This window comes from Cajanus cajan, chromosome 1, assembly GCF_000230855.2.
Source record: "Cajanus cajan strain Asha chromosome 1, NIPB_CcT2T_4, whole genome shotgun sequence".
Classification (NCBI taxonomy): Eukaryota; Viridiplantae; Streptophyta; class Magnoliopsida; order Fabales; family Fabaceae; genus Cajanus; species Cajanus cajan.
Window position 1 is genome coordinate 4,005,396 of NC_138517.1, and position 26,224 is coordinate 4,031,619.

The following is a 26,224-nucleotide window of genomic DNA, read 5'->3' on the forward strand; positions in this document are numbered from 1 at the left end:
TTTAATTTTGTTTATTATCATATATTATGTGATGTGATCCCTGCCCCTTGGTACCTCCTTTCCATTCTATTTGAAGCCTCAGGCCAAAGCACTAGACTCCAAGAACAATAATCAGAGCGGAAGGGTTTCTCAACTTTTCCTCTGATGTTAGCAGCAGTTTGGCTTAAAATGCACAAAAAGAAGCAAAAGTAGTCACAGATTCCAGGGGCCTCACACACCCATTGAATAATAGCATATGCCCACAATTCCAACAACAAGACAAACCATACCCCACCTAACAAACAACCACGTAAGGAAAGTAACCCCCACAAAAAAAATAAATAACATTATTTCCAAACTAATCAATCCACATTCTTTCCACCACCGAATGCGTAGAATAACTAAACCAGTTTAACTAATAGTCTCTCATCAGAGTTTTATTCCTCACAGCAAGATTTTTTTTAGTACAAAAAGAATTCGGTTACCAAATCATCTCATAAATCGATAATTATTCTTCAACACACTACTTCATATCACAGAAAATTCACATTGATTATTTTATTAATTTATGCAAAATTTTCGACACATCATTTCATGTCAAAAACTGAATATTTTAAGATTATTATCCGCATAAGACTAATAACACTAAACTTTAAAATATACAATAATATTTTATATTTTTTATTCTTATCACAAGGGGATATAATATAACTATAAGATATTCCAACCTATATAATTTTGTAGAAGTCTTAATCAAGTTAAAGAGAATTGTGAAATATAATTGGCCTCTGAATCTGAAAGAAAATAAAATATAAAAAAAATCCACATTCTCTGCATTCCACACAAGTAGTTAGTGTTACTTTGCTTGGAAGAGCAGTTTGAGATTATGTTCCAGTCATCTCAAATCTCTTGTTAAATTCTGAACACACCTTCTCTTTCTCTTTCTCTCTCTAAAGTCTAAACCATGCCTGTTGTGACAGAAGACATGAAATGGAGAAGACCAAGAAGACAGTTGAGGCACCCCATTTCAGAAACTGATCCAAACCCTCTCAACAAATCATCTCACACCAAATCCACCATCTCCTCTCTCTTGTCCTCTTTCTCCACCTCCAGCGAAACCACACATGCCAGAGACCAAAACAACAACAAAAGTAACAGAAAATTCTCTGCAGCCACCCTGAGAGGGCTCGGTTGTAGCGCCGCCGCGTCGCAGAAGGTGTCGGTGCCGGCGGTCATTCGGTCCTCCGCGGATTGGGAAGGGAAGAGGGGCAGGAAGAAGAAGAACAGTGATGATGATGGGTCTGCTGTGGACTTTCAAGATGTCTGGTGTGGCCCTGGAATTGGCTTCTCAACTGATGCTGCATCTGCATCTGTGGACTGTGTTGTGGCTAGGAGGAATGTGTCTGCAAGAGGAAAACTTGATATGGTGGAGAGGCTCACACACAGGGAGGTATACTATATATATATACTATTCTCATTTTTGCACATTTTAATCATTTGGTTTGCTGGTTCAATCTGTTATCAGTTCCTTTTGTTTTTGTTTTCTTTCTTCTAAATGTTCTTGTGTGTCTAGTTGTAGATGATATATGGTATGCTGCACTAGTCTAATGTTTACAATTTTGTTGTTGGATGTGTTTGTCAGGTTTGTAGTTGGGGGAAATTGATCATTTTGGTTTGATTGATTGATTTATGGTGTTTTGTTCAAGGGAGATTTTTTTTTTTTTTTCTTTTCTAACTAATACAGGATATTTTTCTTGTTTTTTTGATTTTGGGGTATTTTTAAGATGTGCATATAAAAAACTATAAATAAAGATAATATATAAGGTATCAAGTTTAGCATCAATTATTTGATTAAATTAATTATTCACGAAAATCACTTAATTGATTTGATGTAGGAGTTAGGTAATAATTATCAACTAATGGGTATACTTTATTAAATGTCCTTTTAATTATTATTATTATTTTTTAAATTTTTCATACAGTAAATGTATTCTTTCCCAATTTCAATAAATAGATTTTTTACTTGCATTTTTGTTTATATTTTTTATTCAAAGGAGGGGATATTACTTTTATTTTCTAAAAGCTTAACATTATAATCAAGCCTTTTAATTATTTGGTAGTTGTGAGATCTTAGCATTCTCAAATTCTATTAATGTTAAAATAATATTAATGAATGTTCTGCAAGCGCTGAATAGCACATGTGTATGTCAGTAGAGTAGTAGAGAGTATGTGTGAGAAGTATGGATAAGCTGCCACATTCTCCAATGCGTGCACGCATTACATTTCCTAGTTACAGACGCATGGAGGAGTTCTTGATTGGTTTATTGTGGACTCCTTGAGTAAGGGGAGTCTTTGATTGAAGACATGAAGTGAAGAAAGACACTCATTATCACCATTAATATTCTAGATTTGTTTATTTTATTGTATTGTACAAAACATACACATCTGAGTGATTAGTTGCAATTTTTGTTCCATTTGTGTTAGTTAAGTTTCGTCATTGTTTTGGTTTCTACTTGCTTTGACATGGTCTAACTCTGCTTCATAAATATAATGGCAGCGTCCATCTTATTTTGGAAGGCGCACTGTAAAGCCAGAAAGCTTCTCCTTTCTTGATGATGATCCTGAGGTTTTCACATCACGCCCTGGATTAGAGCCTTTTCGAACTGCTAGATTCTATCGCCATGTTCCACATCCTTCTTCTGAAGGTCTTGCTGAGGTTGGTTCTTGCTCTAATACCCTTTCATGTACAAGTTTAATTTCTATACACGGAGAATGCAAAGAGTTTTTACTTGGTTTATCAATCATATATCATAGTAAGTATGAATATGTAAAAATTAATAAACTTATCGTATACAGCAATTTCTGATTAAATCACATTTACTCTGTGAGTGTCCGTGCATAGATTATTTTCTGGTCATGTGTTCTCGTTGTGAACATAGATTACAGTGCATGTTTGACTTGACTGAAGCAAAATTTGGGTTTTCCATACAAGAAGCTATTGCTTAATTGGTATATGGTCTGTCATTGAGTTTGATTTATTTACTCTTAATTGGCTATTTACATAGGGTCATTTATTGTTGTACTGCAATATTCTTGTTTCCATTGTTGGATTATGTCATGTATGTGAGGTCCATGTTCTTGCAGTAAATTACACCAAACACTAATTCAGTCTGCTGGTACTCTCTGACTCTATTAGAACTGTTTATGGACTGTTAGTTACTGTTCATGTAATACCAACAGTAGGACTTGTGTTTTGTGCAGGCCTTAAAAAATTCTCTTCTATTAAAACTTCCTACATGCATGGTTCCTGCATAAATCCTTTACCACAGAGTATGATGGTGCCAAAATAGAAGAATACATAGTCTTAATCGGAAGTATCATGATGGGAAATATAATTGAAATAGAAAAGAAAGAGAAGTGTGAAAGTAGTACTGTTTGAAAATGAGTATGAAAACCAGGAATAATATATAGGATGAAAACCCCACCCTTATTAATTAATTCTACACCCTAATTGATTAATGTCCATTTTGTTGAAATTTGTAAATAAAAATAACAATTACATATATTTATAATCCATCAAATTTAGGATAAATTCATTTTTTCTCTCAAATTTAAATTATAATAAATTGAGACAATTATATAGTGTAAGAGGGTTTAATGTGATATTTTTACTAACAGTGATATCGGTAAGTAGATTTTATGTGATAATATTTGACAGATTTTTTAGATTTTTTAACAAAATTAGAGTAAAAGAATTAAAATAAGATTTTTGAAATTACAAGAACTAAAAAGATTGGTTTTAAATTTAAAAGATTAAAAATAAATTTTTCTTAAATTTAAAAAATTAAAAACATATTTAAGTCTAGAAAAAAAATAAAATATAACCTTGTAACAAAAAAATATGTTAGAATAAAATTAAAGTCTTATATAGTTCGAATAAGAAAATAAACACGAGTTTATTAAACATACAAAATCTTTATTAATTAGAGACTTTTAAGGTGATACTCAAAAATAAAATCTTGAAAGCTTATATTTAAAATGAACAATATCTATCTTATTATTAATCGTAAAGATGTGTGTAAGTTAATTTCTGTGCACAACAAGTAATTTTTCAAAATGATGTGTGTGTAATTTATAGTATTGTGATGAAGCAGAGGTGTGTAGTTAGGATTTTTTTGATGGGAGATGATCCGATCTCAAGTCCTTTTGTCCTGAAAATGTGTTTTGGTTGGTTAATAAAGAAGGGTGGTTATAAATTACTGATATTAATTCCTAAACAAAGACTTAATTAGTATTCGAAACAACTTGCGTTACAGAATTTGAAAACTTGTGATTTAGACTCTAGATTCTTCGTATCTTTTTATCATAGGATAAAGACCAATGTCTTGTGAGCATTGAATATTTGAATGGGATAGCAAAGTATGTTCATGTACTAGTTGATAATCTAGGAATTACTTTTGAGATTGTTTTTCATCGCTTTAAAAAAACTAAAATACGTATTAAGTAGTTACAACTAAGAAGCTCCTGCCAACAAGTTTTCAAATTCTGTAACGCAAATCTGTTAGGTCATAGGTGGGGGAAGGGATGTGAAAAAATTTCGTAACCCCCTAGATATTTTAGGATAAAATCTGTTACATATAAAATATGAATATCATAAATGAATAGGTATATATAAGTATTTTCTATATTTAGATGTTAATGGAATGGGTAGGAGTATCATAATATCCATACTGATGAGTAATTGTTAATATTTAATTACATAATTATATGATTTATATTTTGACTTTTAAACAATTATTTTTAAAGAAATTATTAGAATAAATAAAAATTATTATTAAAATATTTTTAAAAAATTATTTATTTTTTGAAAATAAATATCCACTATTAAAAAAATATGTAAATACTCGCTTAAAGGATATCCAAAATAATATAGAAATAGATTCAAAGCGAATATTTATCCGATAAAAGATATGGAAGAGACTATTGCCTATATCTATCCTGTCCAATTGACATTCCTTAAGTGGGCCGAAGCCCATTTACATGTGTTAAGGGTTTTTTAATCCCTAATCAAGTAATTATTTGGAAAAGGAATAGAATGCAGCCGTAAGCATTATAATTAGAAACGAAAAGTAAGGTGTACTGAAAACTGAAAAGGTACGAAATAGAAAAGGGTTTTCGATGCAGCAATTGATAAGAAAAGAGGGTTCTTGGCATATGAGTTGGTAGAGCAAATGTACTTGTTTTGCTTGAAATTTTAGTATGCAGTTGTTTTTAGATAGTTTTTTTTTTGTTTTATTTTATTGGCTGTTTTAGGTACTCATTGTTGTGTTCTATTGTGTCAATTTTCACCTTTATGGTATTTCTTTTTTATGCCTTGTTAATTCCTACCGATGTCAGAAAGTTCTGCTGATGTAACCATTATTTCACACAGTGGAGGATTTTTCTTTACTAATTCTTAGTTTTAATTTGAGGTACTCCAATTTTTTTTTTCAATGTACATTATTACTATTATTGGAATTGGCTTCCCTTAGTTATTGTTCTGATTAGATTCCCACATGAAAAGAGTTTTTGAGCTCTTAATAATCCTAATCCGCTGTGTACCCTGATCACAGCAAAATCAAGTTACTATTCGATTTTGGTCATTGCTCTGTGCCTTTAGTTGAAGTTAATAGTTATACTATAAACAATGATTGGTCAAAGGAATTCAAAGACAATGTTAAGTAAGATTTCTTGCCCTACATATAAAAAATTGACATATAAAAGGAGAATTAAAGAATTTAGGATCCACATCTTAGTTATTTTGGTATGCCGTTTTAGCAAATTGTTTGACGGTAATGTTTACCCAAAAATAAAATATATATAGTTAGGTTAGCATGTTTCTTTGATTTATCGTTTTAAACTTTTATGTTGTATCATTTTCTCTTCTATGATTGGGTTACTTATCTAACCAGATAACCAAGGCTTGCTTTTTAGTGGATGTTTTGATTTATTAAAGAGAACAAACTTGTGAATAAAAGCATCAGTGTTACAATATAATACATCAATCATTGGCTTAGTTATTATTGTGTTCAAGAGGTAATATTGAATATCTTGATTGGTACATTGGCACTTTGAAGATAATGATAATTCAAGGAAGAATAATGATGGGTGGACGACTAAACTCACACGACCAATTTAGAGACTGGAGACTTGATGTTGATAACATGTCATACGAGGTGAGAATTCTTATTCCAGTTAAACTTTCCATTGTGTTTTATTTTTGTAATGGATTTTGGGTGTGTGTACATGCATCTTCATTGTTCATCAAAATTTCTGGTTTGTGTAACAGCAATTGCTTGAACTGGGTGAGAGAATCGGTTATGTCAACACTGGACTCAAGGAAGATGAGATGGGACTCAGCATAAGGAAAGTTAAGCTTTCAAGTTCAAATGATGCACCAAAGCATCAAATGGACAAAAAGTGCAGCGTTTGTCAGGTAAGTTTTTAAATCACTTTATTGCAGTACGTTTTGTAAAATGCTTTCTAATAATTTAAAGATGATGCACCGTAAGTTGCACTGTAAGTGTAAATTTTTACCTTATCAACCAATAAAAGATCATCATTAGTATAATTTTTAAGATAATTATTATAAAATTCAACAAATTCACTGTAGATAATATTTCCTTATTAGCCTTTTTTCTCTAATATAAATGTGTTGTTATTATAAAGATTTATGTATTGTCAATTAATAAGAATTACAATTTTTAAAACAATTATTATAAAAGTCAACGATATTGTGATTCTTATTATACAAAACAATGTAAAACTCATAATTTAATATATAAATTATTTTGTTTGTGTTCTCAGGAAGAGTATGAATCAGAAGATGAGTTGGGGAGATTGAAGTGTGAACACAGCTATCATTTTCAATGTATAAAACAATGGCTTGTGCATAAAAACTTCTGCCCAGTTTGTAAGCAAGAAGTTGTGGTTCGACACTGAGTGGCACTATCCTCATGTTTTTTACCCTCAAATTGGTGTATAGTTTTTTCATATGCAATATAAGCAAATCCTCTTTGCATATTTTAAAACTCTTGGCTTCCTTAGTGAGGAGTCAGCAATATTACTTGTAAGTGTTATATTCGGTAATGGTCTCGTAATTGGACAATGTTTTTTGCATATTATACTCAAGGTTTTCAAATTTGAATGCTGTCTGGTAAACAGATAAAGAAGCACTTGCTATTCCTTTTTGCACATTGCAACTCCAAAATTTCTAGTTGTAACTTTCATTGGGGAACACCCAAGGGCTCAAAACATTGGTCTTGTCTTAAGTAGGGTGCTTGCATTTGACAAAAGTATAAAAGCAATTTGTATGTTGAGAGATTGATTGAAATATCAATGTTCATTCAAAAATTAATAGTAGTTATCTTACAAATGAAAGTACCAAGAAGGATAAACATTTTTAGATTGATTGATCTATTTTGAATTTTTTTAAAACATTTTTGGAGAATTTTTGAAAGAGGATTATTTCTTAAAAAAGAAAAGGCTATTTCCAAATTTTATTGTCAAGATGTAGAGTTAAAAATAATTTTACGTTTATCTCATTTTTTTAAATTACTCAAATTGGCTAAATCTTGAGTTTGTTCTTCTTGATAAGATTCTCTCATATGCATATCTTTTGCATTTGTTATCCTTCTTTAGTGGGTTTTTCTTTATTTTAGAGTTTCTTTTAAAAGTGGCCTTATGATTGTAGGGTAGAGTTTCACATGTACTTTAGCAGGAAGTGTAATACACTCTTCTAGCCGCAATGCCTGTTGTGTTGGCCTCCACCATATAAGATGCCAAGTCATTGATATTCTTCTAGCTGAAAGATAGAATTGCAAATGATTGGTTACTTCAAGCTAAAAACTGGCTTCTTTTTTATTTATTTATTTACTAAATAGTCATTTGGCTGCTGAATTTAGAAAACACTGATATTAATCTCGAGTCAAAGAAAATTAAGAAAAAAAACGTAAAAGTATAGAATTAACAATTAGATTAATTTATTTAACTAAAATAATAAATTGAAACATATTTAAGAACTATAATAATATTAAGTAATTAAATTTAGAAATTTATTTAACATTTCTATGGATTGAGGAACTAATGTAACAGTGTACTTATTAGTATCATGAACGAAAGCGACTATAACTCTGTTTTTTTTTCTTCCTCTGCGCAAATATGACGAGTCTTATCCTATTTGTAAAATACTTATAGATAAAACCATGTGTGATTGCGATGTCACATTAATAAAATTTGCTTTCAAGATTAAGAAAAAGAACTCACGTGTGACTTGTTTGACACCGAAGCACAAAAGCATTTTTATAGGTTAAAAACTTGGGAAGTGGAAACGTGGTACATCCATAACATTTACAAAAGAAAAAAAAATGGTAAAATTGCAAAGTTCATGGCAACCTCACTTCAGTTAGTTCATAAAATCTTGTAATGTAATTAGAAATACCACGTGATTCCCAAGCCTTATTTGAATTAACTTTTCTGATAACAATTATAAGAGAAAAAAATTAAAAAATTAAAATGAAGTAAACATTTCTCAAATTGAAATCAACTCAGGCCGAAGTTTTTGATAAAGTTAAATGGAGGAACGTCTACATAAATTAATTTTAACTTACAAGAAAAGACTTGTTCATTTTTTATTTTTTATTTTCTTCTAGTGCCTATGCCTATTGAAAAAGTTTATTCAAACATGACCACATTATATACTTTCTGGCACCCTGTTAAAATCAGAACGATATAGGGCAATCTTCCCATAATTTTACTGTAACCTTGTATACTCTATTTAAAACTATACGTATACATTGTCTTTCACTATATACAGGAACTTGAGTATTATCACAGTTTATGCATATATATATATATATTGACAGGATATTGTAGGGTGTAGGGGTGTACTCTATGAAGATTTTCATCTAGCGTTCTTGTACAAAAGAATTGAGGCATTTAAAGATATCAATGGACTAATCCATGTCATGATAAATGAGAAATTCAGTTATACATGGATACAGTTGATCTGCTGCCTGCAATATGGAGCGTAAAGTGACTAAGTTGAGAAAATCCATTGATCGAAAAATATCAATTTGATTCAAATATGTATGCTTGTAAGTTGCAACTCCTTCAATAAAATAATAATTGGAATAATCATACCAGACGACCACCCACTAAGTCATAGTGGGCATAGTGTGGACCATCAGGCTCTCCAAAGACTTTGTATGTAACCAATTCTTCAGGAATAAGCTTTACCGTTTCTGCTTCACATTTATAATCATACTCATCATAAAAGCTAAATTACTTTTGCTTTGAAAAGAGTAAAGCATTTAAAGAATGAGGAGTCCTGACAAGATTCTCTCTAACACTCTTTTCTTAACATACTCATTTTTATTAGTTGAATTTCATGCGAGTCTCACTAGTTTGAGAATTGGACCTATCGAAGTGAGACTCAGATGAATTTCACCTAATAAAAGAGTGTGTCAGAAAAAGTGTTAGAAAATATATTGTTAACATTTTTCTTTAAAGGATAGACTAGTATAGTTTTAATACCATATACAGCTTCAGGAGGGCAGATTAAGTCTTGGTCACCAGCAACCGCTAAAACAGGAACCTTACTTTTGTAGATATGATCCTTGTAGAAGAATGTTCCGCTCCTGTCACGTAAACCACCTTCTTGGAAAACTGTTCTTAACTGCAAGAGAAGCTTAGAAGGCACGGTACCTGTCAATTATGGTCAGGTTGTCAATAGTATAGTGGAATAACTGAAAGTTTGTTTGAGAAAAAAATTTGAAAGAGCATACATAGATTACACTATATAAGAAGCTGCAGAATATCCAAATCATAGCCAGAAAGATCTGACATTTATCTATGACAGAAAACAAAAACCCAAACTAACAAGTTAGTGCTTTTCAATGTATGGATTTGGTAACAAGAATGGCATTTACATAGGACTGCAAGATCAACTAATAATTTAGCATCCTAGACTAAAAGCTAACTCTAAGGAGAAGGATTGTCCAAGTGTTATAAGGAGTATTTTGGTCATATTCCTATCCAATGTAGGACATCTTAACATACATCCTTATGCCTAGGACTAGACATCTGGTGCATAAAATTTGCAAGATTAAACATTTACAGGCAGTCTAACATCAAGACTAGAGAGACCCTAACACTATATTCAAAACTGATTGGGCCAATTCACTTCCAAAAGTTAACTTGAAGGACGAGGATTGCCTGAAGTCTTATAAGGAGTGTTCTAATCATATTCTTAGTCAATGTAAGACATCTTAATGTTAGCATTAACTAGATAGAATTGAAACTCGAACTTGGTAAATGGAAGATCCAGTGGACGTTGTAGTACACTTCAATTAATTATATCATTAAGCTTCAACGTTATCAAAAGGAGGAAGAGGACTCTAGCTACACAAATTAGTTAAACTGATGCATTCACAACTGTTTATGATAAAAAGTTGGTTTAAATATATTTTTAGTCTCTCAAATTTAGGATAAATTTATTTTTGGTTCCTTAAATTTAAAGTTGTTCTTTTTAGTTCCTATAATTTTCAAAAATCTTGTTTTAGTCTCTTAAATCACTAATAACACAACTAAAAGTGACAAATTAAGACAGTTATGCAACATCAACTGAATTTAATATTATGTTTTCATTGACAAAGACACTAGTAGGTAGATTTTATACGACAATATTTGACGATTCCCTAAATGAAATTGAATATAAGGACCAAAAACAAGATTTTTTTGAAATTACATGACTAAAAAGATCAGTTTCAAATTTGAGAAGCTAAAAACAAATTTATCTTAAATTTGAAGTATTAAAAACATATTTAAGTCTAAAAAGTATATAGTGAAGACTGTTGCACAGATTGTATAGCACACTGCACACTGAAGAATTGAAAGGCTGCTGACTGATATTTGCAATAAGCTGCGGGACATGGATCACATCTTAATTTATTTTAGATGTACCAGTATACTTCTCAATTAAACTCCCTGACATCCTACTATGTACAGTTTCATAAGGAAGTTTTTGCTAAAAATGTGCATAGATATTTTGTTGAAAGGCACTCTGTAGTCTGTACAAAAAGTTGCCTGAGGAAAAAAAATGGAACTTACCAAAGTTGTTCAAAACAAGCTTCTCAAATAGCTTTTGATCCATCATATCTTGAGCTGAAATCTGAGAATTTAACCAAGATAATACATATGGAGGATAGCTTGCAAGAGGGTAAGCAGTAGCCATCAATGGCCCAACTGGAATAACAGGAATGTTCAAAGCCTGAGTAGGTTCTACCTGCAAATACATAGTTTCTTATTACCTATATAGCTTAGAGACATATCACTGGCATGGAACAAATAAATAAAAACTTGTCATCACACAATCATTTTCTTTTAACACTTGCCAGGGGTAAAAGCAACTTGAGAGATGATCTTGAAGGGGTATAGTCCAGTGATGACGCCAAAGTAACAATAGATGCCAACCCAGAATCCTTTCCATCAAAACCTGACATATAATTTATGTAGAAAAGAAGAAATATTGATCAACACATTGATTCCTATAAATAATTTACAAATGGTCCTACACTTATCACAATTCACAACAATGTGGCTTATTTCCACATAAGATCTCAAGCTATCCTGAAATTTTCACACTGAATCGGAGGGGGATAACATGCTTGGCAAGAGATAAAAACCATCCACATTGGTTGCGGTAAAACAACTAAAAATATTTTTTTGGGTATTCAATAAATAGTGATGTGTGAAATAATTAAGTTGCAAATATGTTGCTCTGAATAAAAAAGGAATGGGAATAATAATAGATGCTCAACTGCCCTTCAAATGATGGGCACTGAATTAGATGCGTGAAAAATGTGAAATAAAACAGCAGATCTGTGAGACTTACAACAACGTGAAAGCTTTGCATACAACAAGATACCCCCCATTGAGTGACCAATCGCCAGCAATTTTCCATCCCTTGGTTGGCACTGAGCCTTTATGTACTCCATCTAATGTATGGATGTATAAAACCAACAATTGAGAAACATTTAATGAGATCATCCAAAAAAAATTATGTCTATTAAGTGGAACAAAAACATTAAAATAACACCAAAGTAAATAGAGATAAAAGAGCAGATCTTGCTAAATTATCACAAAGGAATGTCACCTCACCGCAGCAGGTATATCCTCTTCCAGATAATGGTCAAAGTCCCAATCGCACTTGACAATCAGCTCATACTGTTTCTGAAACTCTTCTAGAGTGGCAGCAAAACGATCTTGCAATTCTGAAAGCTGTGCTGGGAATGACTGTTGACCTTCAATAATAGCTCGAAGTCTCCGATTAAGATCCTTGATTTGACTAACAAATGCAGAGTCCTTTCCTTCATCCAAAGAGTCTGAAAAATATTAATTTTCATATTAGCTGTTCATATAATCATATCATATAATGATAAAAAAAAGACATGTTCCTAAGAACACGTCACTAACCTCTATTGAGAAAGCCTGCAAGCCTTTCAGACATACTTTTAAAAATCTCCTTGAACCTCACTGTGAACCGCATTTCCTCAGATTTAGTTATAGCCTCTGATCCTCCCCTTTTCTTTTGACGAACTTCTGATGCAAAAGCAGCGCTGCTTTCACCAATGTCATTATTAATAGCAGAATCAATCTCAGAAAAATTCTTGAGGCACTCATCTTCCTCCACCCTATCTCCAAGTGTGCTCAACCCAGCACCTCGAACCTCGAGAGTCCATGTATCAAAACCTTGCGCTGACATGTACCGAGCAAATGAAGACTGAACATAAACGACATGCACTCATCACACATCCTTCAAAATTGACCCTAGACTAGAACAAACTATTGTCACAAATAACTAACAACAACAAAGTCTTATCACACTACATGAGGTCAGCTACATGAATTACGTTCTGCCATTAGGCTCGGTTAGAAACCAAATTCTAAGGAATTATTGTCACAAATAAACAAACTTAAGATTTAAATTTAAGGGCACAAACAACTCTACTCAAAATCCAACAAAATGAAAACGTGGAACTATGAAAGTAATGTTTAATGGGTGCAGAATCTGCATCATAGCCATTCCAAAACAAAATCCTTTGACTTTTCGATGGAGACAAACTCACCTCAGGAGAGAGATCATAGCCAATTGCATTGGTGGCAACTCCTGACAACAACAAAAGCGGGTGATTCCTCACTGGGGCCTGCAAAATACATGCAGAGGCTTTTTGTTTTTAACAGCAACACCGTTGAATCTTGAAAACTAACGTGATGCATGATTAGTTACACAATAAATCATCCAAAACAAAATCAACTTTACGAGCATTCACCCAAACACTTATATAAAAAGTGGGGATTGGGATAACATGTACAGGTAACAGGATCCCAGGTTCTGACTTGTTAAACTCCTACTGATAAAAAAAGTATATGCGAAAAGTGAAGACTTTATTATGATTATCGATAAAAATGAGGGAATCAAAGATACCCAGAAGCTATATATCATAGCATTGTCCAAAGGGTATTTACAGAAACAAAAAGTTGAGAACTTGTGAAAAGGGTAACCTCAGGAGAAGGAAGGTAGCGCCAAAGAGCGAGCTTCCAATCGGAGTTCGAAACTGAGACGCGGTGAAGCTCGTCGGCGGTGCATATCGATCGCCGCTTCTCGCCTCTCTTCTCCATTCGTACGCCTTTCAACGCCGCAGTCCTCGCCGGACACGGCGGCAACACCCGCCGGCGGCGAAAACTAGCGGGGACCATTCGGGTTTTGTGATTCGGGTCGGGTCGTGGAGGGCCGACCCAACAGCATCCGGCGCCGATATGGTTAAGAAGCATTTTTATTTTACTTTAATATTTTGACAGAACACTTTATTTTTATTTTGTTTTTGTTTTGTTATTGTAAATGTTTGTTGTAAACGGCTCTACATGAAGATAAGAAGGAAGAGGAACCATTAATGGGTTGTCTAAGTTGCTGAAGGCGTGTAAGAGATGTAATGTAAGTGGATTTGAATGCTTGTACGATAAAGAAATTAAATTCACATATAAAATTTATGTATAATTATTATTTGTTTAAAATAAATAATAAATTAAATAATTAAATTAAGACTTTAATTGCATTAAAGTTATTAGTTTTAAGATTTTTTTTAACCAAATGTAATATTTAAAATCGTAACTTCCAGATTTGAACATCAAATACAACCAATTAAATTAAGAATAAGTGTGATAAAAAAAATTATTCGATATTTCAAAATTTGAAATAAAGTAATTGTGATGTACTATGTATATTTATATTTAAAAAAATGTAAAATTACATGTTTAATGTTTGTTTTTATTATCTAAAATTTTTGAATCATAACTAGTTATAACTATCTATTAAATAATGTCACTCATATTCTAAAATATTCTCTCGTCGAAAAAAAAAAATTCTAAAAATATTCTCATAAAATAGAGATTTATGTTTCATATACAAAGATTGATTTTTTTTATGACATGTTAAACATAAATCAACATTATTTAATTCTAAAAATCAGATGAATCAAAACTTGCAATGAGATTTTTTTGAAGATAAAAATTGCACATTCAAAAAGAAAATTTGTTAAGGGCTAGGTGGGGGAGTTAGGATCTCTTCATTTTCTTTTATTTATATTTCCTCCATTATTAAAGTTTTAAAAATATAAATATAACTCATCCTAAAATATGCATCAATTTATTTTATTATTTTTTTCAAAAACTTTAAGAAATGATGAGAAATTTTTTTTTTTTGTGAGGATACATTTTCACAGATTAGTGGGTCCTAAAACTTATCCACTTTATAGACGATAAACGTTAACGGTGAGTTTGTTAATTTGTTAGGAATGAATTATGGAAACCAGTGGACCATTAATTGAAAGAAGATTTATGAAGTCTATCCTTAATTCTAATAGCTCTAATTTGCCACTAGTTTGTTTGTGATTGTCTTTCTGCTCTGCATGCCTATTTTTGGCTAAAGCCTTGTATGAGAGATATCGACCTAATAACTTTACCTATAAAACTTCACTTCATTAATTTCTGAATCCAACGGAAGGTGTTGTTTCATGTGTTTAATTAGGTACTCACCTTCAAATGTTTGAATGAAAATTTTTATAAATTTAAGAAATTTAAATTTTTTTATATTTGAATTACTTTTATTTCAATTATTATTATTTTTAAAATATATTATTTAGATAAATCAAGTCAAAATTTTCAAATTTTGAATTATTAAATTAGATATGATAATTTGATTCTACCATGATAAAATTGATTTTAAAGATATATTTATATGTTAAAATTTTTAAATTAAATTTTATAAAAATAAATATTAACTAATTTTTAAATATTTAATAATTTTAAAATTTAATATTAGATAATATTTAATAATTTTAAAAATATTTTTGAATATTCAATAATTAAAAATATGAAGAGATAAAAGATGAGATAAAATATATAAGTGAAATAAGAAGAAAAAAATACGAAAAGTTTCAAATTCTTACTTTTTCGAGAGAATTTGAAATTCTACTATTTCAAAGAATTTCAAAAATACTTAAATTTCAAATTTTTTATAAATTTTTTATTCAAACAAGATATTTCACTTTAAAGAATTTAAAATTTTTCAAACAAATGAGTTATTTTATTTAAATTTCTTATCTAAATACACTATAAAGATGTAAATTGAGTAAATAAAGAATAAATCGTAAAAAGATTTTGAAAAAAAAAATTTAACGGTTAGATTGCACCTATAAATATAATATATAAAATGATTCGGAATTTTTGAAACCAAATTAAAAAAGGATAACAATTTTAAAGTTGTGTATGTTAAGTTGTAATGACAATACTGTATGATTAAAGATGATGCATAAAAATTTGGATTACAACTAGTTCTGAGAAGCCAATAATCCTAAAGAACAAAATTTGGAAATCACTCTAGTAGCCATTTTTTTTAAGACAGATGCTATATACTCAGAAACAATCGTCCGAAATTTTTTCCGAATGCTTAAAAAATTTCATGTTGGTTAACCTTCATATTTGACATTTTAAAATATTTAACTGTTCAGAGGATGATTCGGAATCCAAATTAGGAAAATTTAGCATTTTTCTTTCTTTAATAAGTATTAGTGGATCAAGACACTTTATGTTTTATATTTTATTTAAAGATTTAAAATAAAATAAAAGAATTGAAATTAAATAATAAAATTAGAGGTTAACAATTTGAAAATTTGAATGGTTACAGATAATTAATTTATTTGAATGGTAAGAATAAAAATAACTTATAATATTATTTTTTATTATTTAAAGATTTAAGAGTAAAATTATTATAAAAAAATGTGAAGAAAAAAAATATTTACAAATCAATGTATTCTCTATATATAGGTATAAATGTTATTCAATATTTAAGAGTTTTCTTAAATCTCATCTATAGTTGGAGGAGTTCCATGTATTTAGACCAGTTTATTAAATTTAAAACCTTTGTGATAAAATCAGCATTTAATCAATGTTTTACAAGTATGCCTGCTTATATCACAGTCACAGCAACTCCCATAAAACTTGGATAAATTTCCTAAGTGGTTATGTCGCTGCTTTGTAATGAAAACGTATCATATAATGTTATGTTGTTTTTTACGTCTGTTGATTAAACTTATATGGGAATTGAGAAGACAAGTGACTTAATAACGAAGCAAAGAGTGCCAAGTCATATCAAGAAAAGCCTAATCTCACGTCCCGTAGCATGCTAAACAGTAATGCTAATTTGAATGAACCTCTCACATTAGAGTGTTTGGTTTAACTTGCCATATCATGAAATGGATGTAACTAACCCCCATACCTCTCTTCTTTTCATATATGCCAAAAGTCTCGTAACAAAATGTCTCCATATTTCACCAACAAATTGCAGAAGATGCTGCAATTAATGTAGTATCTCAGTTTTTTCTTCTTTTTTTTTTAATATATGAACATGATTTATAGAGTATATCAAAACTGATAAAAGTAATATGTGATCATAAAAAATATTTTTGTTGGTAAAACATTGTTTTAACACTATAAAAATTATTCTAAGAGTACTAAATAAGTCTTAAAACTACTGGATCACGAGAGTTAATTTGTCATATCTCGTTAAAGTTTATGCTTGCAATAAAATATATTATAAAAGACAGAGGCACGTCCTAATTCAGGTTTCAAAGTTGTCAGTGAAAACTGCGCGTTCTAGTCTGTAGATCTTGAACTACAGCTAGATCTTATGCACGTTGCATGCATGTTCATAGATTCTCCTTTGTATTCATATATATATATAAAATGGCAATAATAAATGTGAGAACATAGTGAAACTTGCACCATCACGTCTATTAATTCTGTAGCAATGCTTGTGTAAAAAAGACAAAGCCCTTCAATGATTACGACTTGAAAAAGCTTTAGACTTGTGACACATAATTTCATAACAGACCAATCTTTCACTAGCCATCTTTATAAAACCATCTGTTAAAGAACAAGTGCTGCTAAGCCAATATAGAGATTTCAATGACAAGCCCTTTTGATATTATCCACAATTCCACCTAGCCATTTTCCTTTTGGCTAATGTCTTTATTAAATTACTCGAACCACTTTCACGTAGTACTGAGCATGCCTTATCTGAGATCTGATGCTCAAAACAAGACAAAGCGTATAGATAATCATAAGGCTGAATTACAATCTGAATCTGATCGTTGGTTTTGTTAATCAGAAGAAAACAAATAAACTGTCAAGTGACTTCAAGTCTAAAATAATATACCAAATTTTGAAAAGAAAAGCATTATAAGAGGTCCCACAATATAGCTAACGGTAACAACTTGCTTTATTCAACTGAGTAACTTTGATGACCATAAAAGCTAAGTTTGCAAAATATGATCTTACATGTCATTCTTTTCAGTACAGATAAAAAGAAGAAAAAAAATACCTATGATTTAGTCCTTATTTTGTTTTTAGAAAGTAGGCTCCATATGTTCATTGTTAAAAAATGAAAGTAAAGTCCAATCACCACTCACCCCATTCCTCTCCAATGTGCCTCATCCAAATGAGAAATTATTAGGTAGTTCTAGATCACATAGTCTCTAATCAATCTCTACGTAACATATAATTAAGTATTATTAATTTTTCTCATAAATTGAAAAACTTAAATGCATGTCATATAGTGATTGATTGAAACCGTAAACCCTTGGTGATCTTGGACTACCTAATAATTTCTGCCTCCAAACTAATTCATTTTATTCTGCATTTTAACTTATACTGGCTGTGATGCTCTATTTGGCTGCTGAATGTTGTCTGCAGGATATTGACTTGAAGCATCTGATAGTGCTGCAGCAGCTGCAGCTGGGGTCATGGATTGGTACTGAGGAAGCAATGGAGCAGTCGTAGTTAGTTGATGTTGTGTGTAGTATGCTTGTTCTTGCACATGGCCACCATATTCATAACCATAATTAGTAGTACTAGAGGGAGCCACAGCAATGGACTGTGGTGGATGATGGAACTGAGGCAAACCCACATACTGTGGCTGAAATTGGTTGGCGGGTATTGGAGCATATGCAGGATTTGATGCCACAGGAGGAGCCTTGTAAACACTTGGAGTCACCTCAGGTATAGTTGGGGGGGTAACTGACTTGGTGGGGTAGATAGGTGGAGTACCATCCTTGTATGCTGCTGAGGTAACACTAACAGCACTTTGTGGCATTAGTGGCCTTACCACATTTGGGTCACCTATATTGGGCTGCAAGGCCATGTTGTATGGCTGTGTAGGCCCAACAGGCATCACATAAACTGGGTACTGTTGTTGACCAATTGGAGGGTGAAGTTGTTGTTGTGGTGGTGGGGCATAGACTGGGTAGTATGATGAAACTGGCACTGGAACTGTGGCTGCAGTGTGGTGGATGTAATGAGTGCTGGCATGGGCCAATGGCTTCTGCTGATGGAGTTGCTTGGTTTGATCCACCTGTGGGGGTAACATGTAGCCAGAATCATGAACTTGTCCAGAGACCTGAACCACCTGATCAGATATTTCACTCTTGGCATTTGGTAAAAAAACAGCTTTGTTGTTGTCTAGTAGTGTGGCTTGGACTTGGTCTTGATAGTACACAGTCTTGGAGAATGAATTTGCAGATGCAATACTACTATCACTGGAAACATTAACCAAAACCAACACTTTCAAAATTCATATTATCATCACATCACCAAAAGTAAAAATTTTAAGCATGTTTTTTAACTTAAAAACCACTATATTCACAACAGGAAAAGGTAAAGACAGAAACATGGTTCCCAACTAAAGCAGATTGGTCAGATTCTCTAAAATTAGTTATCAGTGAACTTAATGGATATTTCATAATATATGGTTATAAAACATACCAAAAAAGGGTAATATACTAATATGATAGAAATCACACACCTTGTTACTGAATCAGGAGAAGGCAAACTCAAACCACCACTAGTCTTTGGCTGCACAAGTTGCAATGGTAAAGGGGGCTTCCTAAACACGTGATCTGGTCTCTCATCATCAGATACAACTCGATTCATCACAGTATCACTGGTGGTAGCTACCCCAACTGATGTCATAGTCACTGATGCAGGAATTGGAGGCACAGCCATTGCAGAAGAAACAACATTCACCAACCCATCATCTGGCTTTACTCCACTTGCAATTGTCATCTGAGCAAACTGCTCCTCCACCATCACCCCAACCTTGTTCTCTTGCTGAAGCCTACTACCATTGTCATCAACCCGAACCCGAATCGGAGGCAGATTAGCCATAGAAGGAGAGAAAGAAGGAGAAGAAGCACTGTTCTCCATCATAGGTGAACCAGGAGTTGATTGCACTTGCACCACTTCAGGCAAATTCTTAGCCTTGTTGTTAGCATCAGGCAAAGCCTCCAAGTTGTTGCTTGAACCACTAGCACTAACACCAACACCATCTCCATCAAGGTTTACAAAAGAATCCCCTGCAGCAGAATCTGACACCCCCCTGCTTAACATTCCAGAGTTATTGAGTGCATCAACAAACCATGTCTCTGACTTGACATCATCAAGAAGTGACCCCATTGAAACCGTGGCCTCAGGTTTGGTGAAGAACAGGAACACCCTGAGCCGCGAAGAAGCCGAACCTTTTGCGGCAATTCGATCGTACTCTTCCACCATGTTGTCAAGATCTTCATCAGTGGTCACAGTGATGAGGCTATCAAGGTCTTCACTCGGAAGCTGGTACTTGAGTGTGAAGGGTCTTCCATTGAGGATGGTGCGAGAAAGCTTTGCACACAGGTCTTTTAACGACGAGTGGCGGTCCACCACCACAATCCTCGTGTCGCCGCCGACATAGCAGAGGGACTTGTCATGAGGGCGTGGTATGATGTGGCCACCATAGCTGCACATCAGCCGCAGCTTCGCGCCAGGAACCACCGGTAGAGTCTCATCATTCCACGCTCCCGCAACCACTTCCACGTTGCGGGAACGCGGTGATAGAGACTCTACTGAGTCAGAATAAGTCTTTTGAGTGGTGGTAGGGGCGATGATGGCGACAGATGGGGGTGGTGGATCCATTAGGAGTGGTGGAATGGATCCTCTGTTTTTGCTCTGTTTTGGGGCAGAGTGGTAACAGAGGAGAAACAGAGTTAGTGGAGGTGATATTCTTATTACTTATAGGTTGGTGCTAGTGGGACTTATTCTTTCTTTTTCTTTGGAATGTTGCTTTATGAGTGAAAAAGCAACCAATATAGGATACCTCATACCTCATTGGTAAATTAGAGCCTTGTCTGTTACAACTTGTTTGGAGCTGTATTTTAGTACCTTCCAGCTTTTGCCAATCCATTCATTCCATGGGAAGTTTCAAAGATCAAAATAAAGATAAAATAAAATAAAATAAAACAGCCAAAGATTTAAAGAACTAAAGTGACATAGGATCACTTCAATTCAACTTTTGGCTTACATTCAGGGGTGCGGTGGTTATTTTCATTTTTATTTTCAGATGCTTAAAGGCTTGGCATGCTATTCCACACCCATATCATTATTTTATTTTATCATATGAGTGAGAGTTGGTTGATGTAATGAGTAGTACACCTATGGATTATTTAAGTGCTTATTTTGTCATGGAGTAATGCATAAAATATTTATTCAAGCATGTCACCTTCTATGGGGGAGGATTTAAGGAAAATAACACTTTTGTTTCACATCTAGTCCCTTGCAACAGCCTACTTTGTTAGAACCTTTATAATTTAAATCTAAAGTCAACTCTAATATAATTTTTCAAAATAAATAACTCACTTGTTTAATATTTCTTTCTTGCAATAATGGTATTTGCACCTAAGTGTGATTGAAACGAAATTTGTGGAAACTTTATCTAATTATACATTATTTTTTTGGTTTGACTATTCAAGCTCAAATAAGATAAAAAAATCTCTAGAGAAAATAAAATCATCCTTATAGAATTTTAGTGTAGTACATTTTCAACACTCAAATTATGAAATTATTAGTTGAGTTAGAATAACTTATTGCAAGTTGATCTATGGTTTTGTGGTTATCCATATGCATTCTGAATGGATATCTTTAGTCCTAGACTTCTCTCAATATTTAATGCACAATTTTGCTTTTAATTCCTTTTTTTTCTTTCTATTTTACTAGATTTTATAACATTTTTCTTTCTTTTATCATAAAACCTTATAATTAAACAAGTCCATAATATGTCAAACAAAAAATTAACTATGTACAAAAAATAATTACATTTTTATGATTTAAATGTTCATTTGATCTTTATAATTTCATGAACTTTATCTTTTAATTTTTATAATTAAAATATTTTATTTTAGTTTCTAATTTTTTTTTCTTTTAATCTTTATAATTTTATAAATTTTACCTTTTAGTCCATATACTAATATATGACAAAGACTAAAATAAATAAAATGGTATATACAGAAATTAAAATAAAATATTTAAACTATAAAAACTAAAATATAAAATTTATGAAACTAAAAGAGTATTTAAACTTTTTGTTATGAAGATAAAAAAGGACAATTGTATAATGCAATGTAGATTTCACTGAGCATAGTTAGATTTGAGGACAAATAAACTTTACTTAATTAAACCTAATGCATAGAAAAGAGAGTTGAATATTCTCTGATAAACATGATTATAGTTAAAAAAACATTGTGAATCTGTGATAAATGCATTTTTCCTTTCACTCTCACATGAATGACAAGATTTGTGTCCTTATATACCCTTTACATTGCGTCTCTGTATATTCCCTTAGTTGTAAGGGAATTGAACAATCAGATGCACATGGTGATGTATTGGTACTTGTGCACACCTTGCAAATTCAAAGCTTGAATTGGCTGGTCATGAACGCAATCTACAATGGTTGTGCATTTCTTGACTTGTCCTTTGAATTGGCCACCCCACACGCACGAGGGGGATGCTCATGAAAAACACAACCCAAGGGAGCAACTATAGGAGAGTAACATGGTCAACACAAAACTAGGCCACTCCATACCTTAGTGCCTCAATTTTTTATTCATTCAATTGTTAGCCATAAATGGTTCTCTTATTGTGGGGGTACAAGTCACATTCAATTCTTGGTTCTCACATCACATTCATTGGTTGCTGTGATTATTTTGGTTATATATATATATATTCTTAAATGTTCAAAGTTTTTGTCAAAAGAGCGCAAACGTAAATCAACTAACACGAAATTAATTGTTCCAATTTTATCATATGCAATGCCCAAAGACTTAATTAGAAATATGGCATGAAAATATTGTGTCGGGATAGAATTTGTTTCTTTTGAAAAGTTAGAAAATTCTACAATTCATTTTTGTTAAGAAGAGAAAAATTTGTAGTTTAAGTAAATCTAGGTACATTGCAATCAAGGTCAAAATAAAGTGAAAAAATATAAAAATGAAGTATTAAATAATTTTTAATTTTTTTTTAAATTTATAAATTTGGTCTAAATAATTTTAATTTTAACTATTAAATCATTAAAATCTGATATAAAATATAAATTATTAAACGAAATAAATTTAAATTAACTTATTTATAGAATAAATGAATCTTTTATATATATATATATATATATATATATATATATATATATATATATATATATATTACCATCAGATCAAGCCAATTATTTAGTTTCTATCTCCATTTTCATCAGATCAAGCCAATTATTTAGTTTCTATCTCCATTTTCGTATAACAATTACTATCCACAAATTCAAATTTAAAACATATTGTGAATTGTTTCAACAACATTAGTATATCAATTCTTAATTACAAGTCTTTTTAGTTTCTGCTTCAAATTAATTTTGGAAATATACAGAATGCTTCTACTTAATTTGTTGAGCACGATGTTTACAAACAAGTCCATGTACATATACGCATTATTCATGCAAGCACATGATAAAATTTTATTACGATACACTTTCGGAGTCAAACCAAATTTCTGTGATTAATTAAATTAAATTAATATTATCAAAAATAGTTAACACAGATTGTAACACCCATTTAAAATATGACTTATAATTATTTATTTATTAAAATGAATCAAAGAAAATTAAATAAATTATTATACAACTTATAATACCCAAAGTAATTAGAAATACATAAAGGATAAGTTTATTTACTACTCATACATATTATTACAAGTCATATTTACTACTCATACATATTATTACAAGTCATATTTACTGACATTTTTACCAACTATTCATAAAAGAAGGAAAGATTTTCTTTTATTTAATTACTATTTCACAAACTCCCTTCATATTTCCTATGTTATTCTTACAATAATAATATATAAATATTATATATTATGTACCTGTCTGAAGGGTACACTAGTAATCTTCTCGTATTCTGAAGGTCGAACAAGAGTTCCAAGCGAATATTCCGGCGAGGGGGAGGGTACCTGCAAAAGGCACTCCGATGCTTAAGTCAGGACAAACACGAATATTAATAGCAATTAATGAACAGTGACATACCTCATTTTACGTGACTTATTTATACTGGTTGCAATGGGCCCTGAGTATGGTGGGCCTCTTCTAACATTTGTCAAATTAGGTAATACAGTGCTAAATGATCAATTATGCCTTAATCGTGTGTTTGTCCTTGTTAATCGTGATCATTGTTCTAACCACAGTATTTAGTCATCTCGGTCGTTGGCCGAGCTGAGAGGAAAAGGGTCGGGACTTCGACGTTTTGGGCGCAAGGGGCGTTGTAGGGTTGACCATCTCGGCCGCCGACGCGTCCGAGAGCCTATGCTAAACCATGTGATGTAGAAGTCCTTGCATCTCGGCCGTCTCGATGGCCGACATGCCCGAGACTACTGTACTTTGGAAAACACCTTTGTCTCGACCATCTCGATGGCTGAGAGGGTGTGTCATGTGCCCTTTCACGTGACCGATGTGATCCTCCTAGTACACAAGCCCCCCAGCCTTGAGGAGCGAAGCGACGTAGAGGGTAATACTTGTCTGGGAGGTAACTCGTAATCTTTTCGTAATCTGAAGGCTAAAAAGGTTTAGGCTGCCAAGGGTGTCGAACGGGTTTAGGCTACCAAAGGTGTCAAAGGGGTAAAACTGTAGAGGGTTCCGTACAAGTTCAGGCTATCGAAGGTGTCGAACGGGTTGAGGCTGCCGAGGGTGTCGAACAGGTTTAGGCTACCAAAGGTTTCGAACGGGTTCAGGCTACCGAGGGTGCCGAATGGGTTCAGGTTGCCGAATGTGCTGAATAGGTTTAGGCTGCTACAGAGTGTCGAACGGGTTTAGGCTGCCGAAGGTGCTGAAAAGGTTTAGGCTGCCGAAGGTGCCGAACAGGTTTAGGCTGCCGAGGGTGCCGAATGGGTTTAGGTTGTCGAAGGAGTCTTTTAATGGTAACCGCACACCGAACTGAGTGACAACTCGGTAGGACAAGCCTTTTCAGAAAAGCTGAAGGTATATCTTTGGCCGAGTGACGACTCAGAAGGGAAACCTTTTCAGGAAAACTGAAGGTACATCCTTGGCCGAGTGACGACTCGGGAGGGAAACTCTTTCAAGAAAGTCGAAGGTACATCTTTGGCCGAGTGACAACTCAGGAGAGAAACCTTTTCAGGAAAATCGAAGGTACATCCTTGACCGAATGAAACTCGGGAAGAAAAAATTTTCAGGAAAATCGAAAGTACATCCTTGGCCAAGTGACGACTCAGGAGGGAAACCTTTTCAGGAAAATCGAAGGTACATCCTTGGCCGAGTGACAACTCGGGAAGGAAAACCTTTTCAGGAAAGCCGAAAGTACATCCTTGGCTGAGTGACGACTCAGGAGGGAAACCTTATTAGGAAAATCGAAGGTACATCCTTGGCCAAGTGACGACTTGAGAGTGAAACCTTTTTAGGAAAGTCGAAGGAGCATACTTGGCCGAGTGACGACTCGGGAGGGAAACCTTTTCAGGAAAACCCAAGGTACATCCTTAGCCGAGTGAAGACTCGGGAGGGAAACCTTTTCAAGAAAGCCGAAGGTACATCCTTGGCACATCCTTGGCCGAGTGGGTCACTCGGTCAGGAAGCCTTTTGAGAATAATTCGAAGGCACATCCTTTGCCGAGTGAGTACTTGGGAGGGAAGCCTTGTGAGCGAAATTCGAAGGCACGTCCTTGGTCGAGTGACTACTCGGGAGGGAAGCCTTGTCAGAGAAATTTGAAGGCACGTCCTTAGCCGAGTGGGTCACTCGGGGGGGAAGCCTTATGAGAATAATCCGAAGGCACATCCTTAGCTAAGTGAGTACTTGGGAGGGAAGCCTTGTGAGCGAAATCCGAAGACACGTCCTTGGCCGAGTGGCTACTCGAGAGGGAAGCCTTGTGAGAGAAAACAGGTACATCCTTGGCCAAGTGACGACTCGGGAGGAAAACCTTTTCAGGAAAACCAAAGGTACATCCTTGGCTAAGTGATAACTCGGGAGGGAAACCTTGTGAGCAGAATTTGAAGGCACGTCCTTGGCCGAGTGGGTACTCGGGAGGGAAGCCTTGTGAGAGAAATTTGAAGACACGTCCTTGGCCGAGTGGGTCACTCGAGAAGGAAGCCTTGTGAGAGAAATCCGAAGGCACATCCTTGACCGAGTGGGTCACTCGGGAGGGAAGCCTCGGGAAGCCTTTTGAGAATAATTCGAAGGCACATCCTTGGCCGAGTGAGTACTTGGGAGGGAATCCTTGTGAGCAAAATTCGAAGGCAC

At 33.3% G+C, this 26,224-nt stretch overlaps 3 protein-coding genes across 4 annotated transcripts; 1 reads left to right on the forward strand and 2 right to left on the reverse strand.

Moving 5' to 3' along the window:
• The first annotated feature begins 803 nt into the window (after nucleotides 1-803).
• LOC109800787 (uncharacterized) lies at nucleotides 804-7,190 on the forward strand. The gene is made up of 5 exons (XM_020361663.3): nucleotides 804-1,429; nucleotides 2,537-2,695; nucleotides 6,096-6,194; nucleotides 6,308-6,454; nucleotides 6,826-7,190. The coding sequence occupies exons 1-5, from the start codon at nucleotides 944-946 to the stop codon at nucleotides 6,958-6,960; spliced, it is 1,026 nt and encodes a 341-aa protein (XP_020217252.1). The 5' UTR covers nucleotides 804-943; the 3' UTR covers nucleotides 6,961-7,190.
• Nucleotides 7,191-8,886: 1,696 nt separating this feature from the next.
• On the reverse strand, nucleotides 8,887-13,995 carry LOC109801569 (uncharacterized). Of its 2 annotated transcripts, none has more exons than XM_083073123.1 (10): nucleotides 13,582-13,995; nucleotides 13,146-13,223; nucleotides 12,493-12,799; nucleotides 12,178-12,401; nucleotides 11,912-12,014; nucleotides 11,408-11,512; nucleotides 11,128-11,298; nucleotides 9,553-9,723; nucleotides 9,160-9,260; nucleotides 8,887-9,032 (listed from the first exon to the last, which is right to left on the reverse strand). In XM_083073123.1, exons 1-10 carry the CDS (start codon nucleotides 13,849-13,851, stop codon nucleotides 8,973-8,975), a joined length of 1,590 nt encoding a protein of 529 aa, XP_082929249.1. In that variant the 5' UTR covers nucleotides 13,852-13,995; the 3' UTR covers nucleotides 8,887-8,972. The 2 variants fall into 2 exon arrangements, with proteins under 2 accessions (XP_082929249.1, XP_020218268.1); XM_020362679.3 differs by having other exon boundaries at nucleotides 11,128-11,302; nucleotides 11,412-11,512; nucleotides 13,582-13,993.
• Nucleotides 13,996-17,832: 3,837 nt separating this feature from the next.
• On the reverse strand, nucleotides 17,833-20,828 carry LOC109799774 (Octicosapeptide/Phox/Bem1p family protein). Its single transcript, XM_020360396.3, has 2 exons — nucleotides 19,436-20,828; nucleotides 17,833-19,169 (listed from the first exon to the last, which is right to left on the reverse strand). Exons 1-2 carry the CDS (start codon nucleotides 20,578-20,580, stop codon nucleotides 18,281-18,283), a joined length of 2,034 nt encoding a protein of 677 aa, XP_020215985.1. The 5' UTR covers nucleotides 20,581-20,828; the 3' UTR covers nucleotides 17,833-18,280.
• Nucleotides 20,829-26,224: the final 5,396 nt, after the last annotated feature.

Excerpts from the sequence above, each read along its gene's own strand:
- LOC109799774 (XM_020360396.3), bottom strand. The coding sequence starts at position 20,580 with ATGGATCCACCACCCCCATCTGTCGCCATCATCGCCCCTACCACCACT. Across the intron at positions 19,170-19,435 it reads TCTCCTGATTCAGTAACAAG|TGATAGTAGTATTGCATCTG; the intron begins GTGTGTGATTTC and ends TAATGTTTCCAG.
- LOC109800787 (XM_020361663.3), top strand. The coding sequence starts at position 944 with ATGCCTGTTGTGACAGAAGACATGAAATGGAGAAGACCAAGAAGACAG. Across the intron at positions 2,696-6,095 it reads CTTCTGAAGGTCTTGCTGAG|ATAATGATAATTCAAGGAAG; the intron begins GTTGGTTCTTGC and ends GGCACTTTGAAG. Across the intron at positions 6,455-6,825 it reads AAAAGTGCAGCGTTTGTCAG|GAAGAGTATGAATCAGAAGA; the intron begins GTAAGTTTTTAA and ends TTGTGTTCTCAG.
- LOC109801569 (XM_083073123.1), bottom strand. The coding sequence starts at position 13,851 with ATGCTTCTTAACCATATCGGCGCCGGATGCTGTTGGGTCGGCCCTCCA. Across the intron at positions 11,299-11,407 it reads GTTGCTTTTACCCCTGGCAA|AACCTACTCAGGCTTTGAAC; the intron begins GTGTTAAAAGAA and ends ATTTGCAGGTAG. Across the intron at positions 9,724-11,127 it reads GCTTGTTTTGAACAACTTTG|GTACCGTGCCTTCTAAGCTT; the intron begins GTAAGTTCCATT and ends CATAATTGACAG.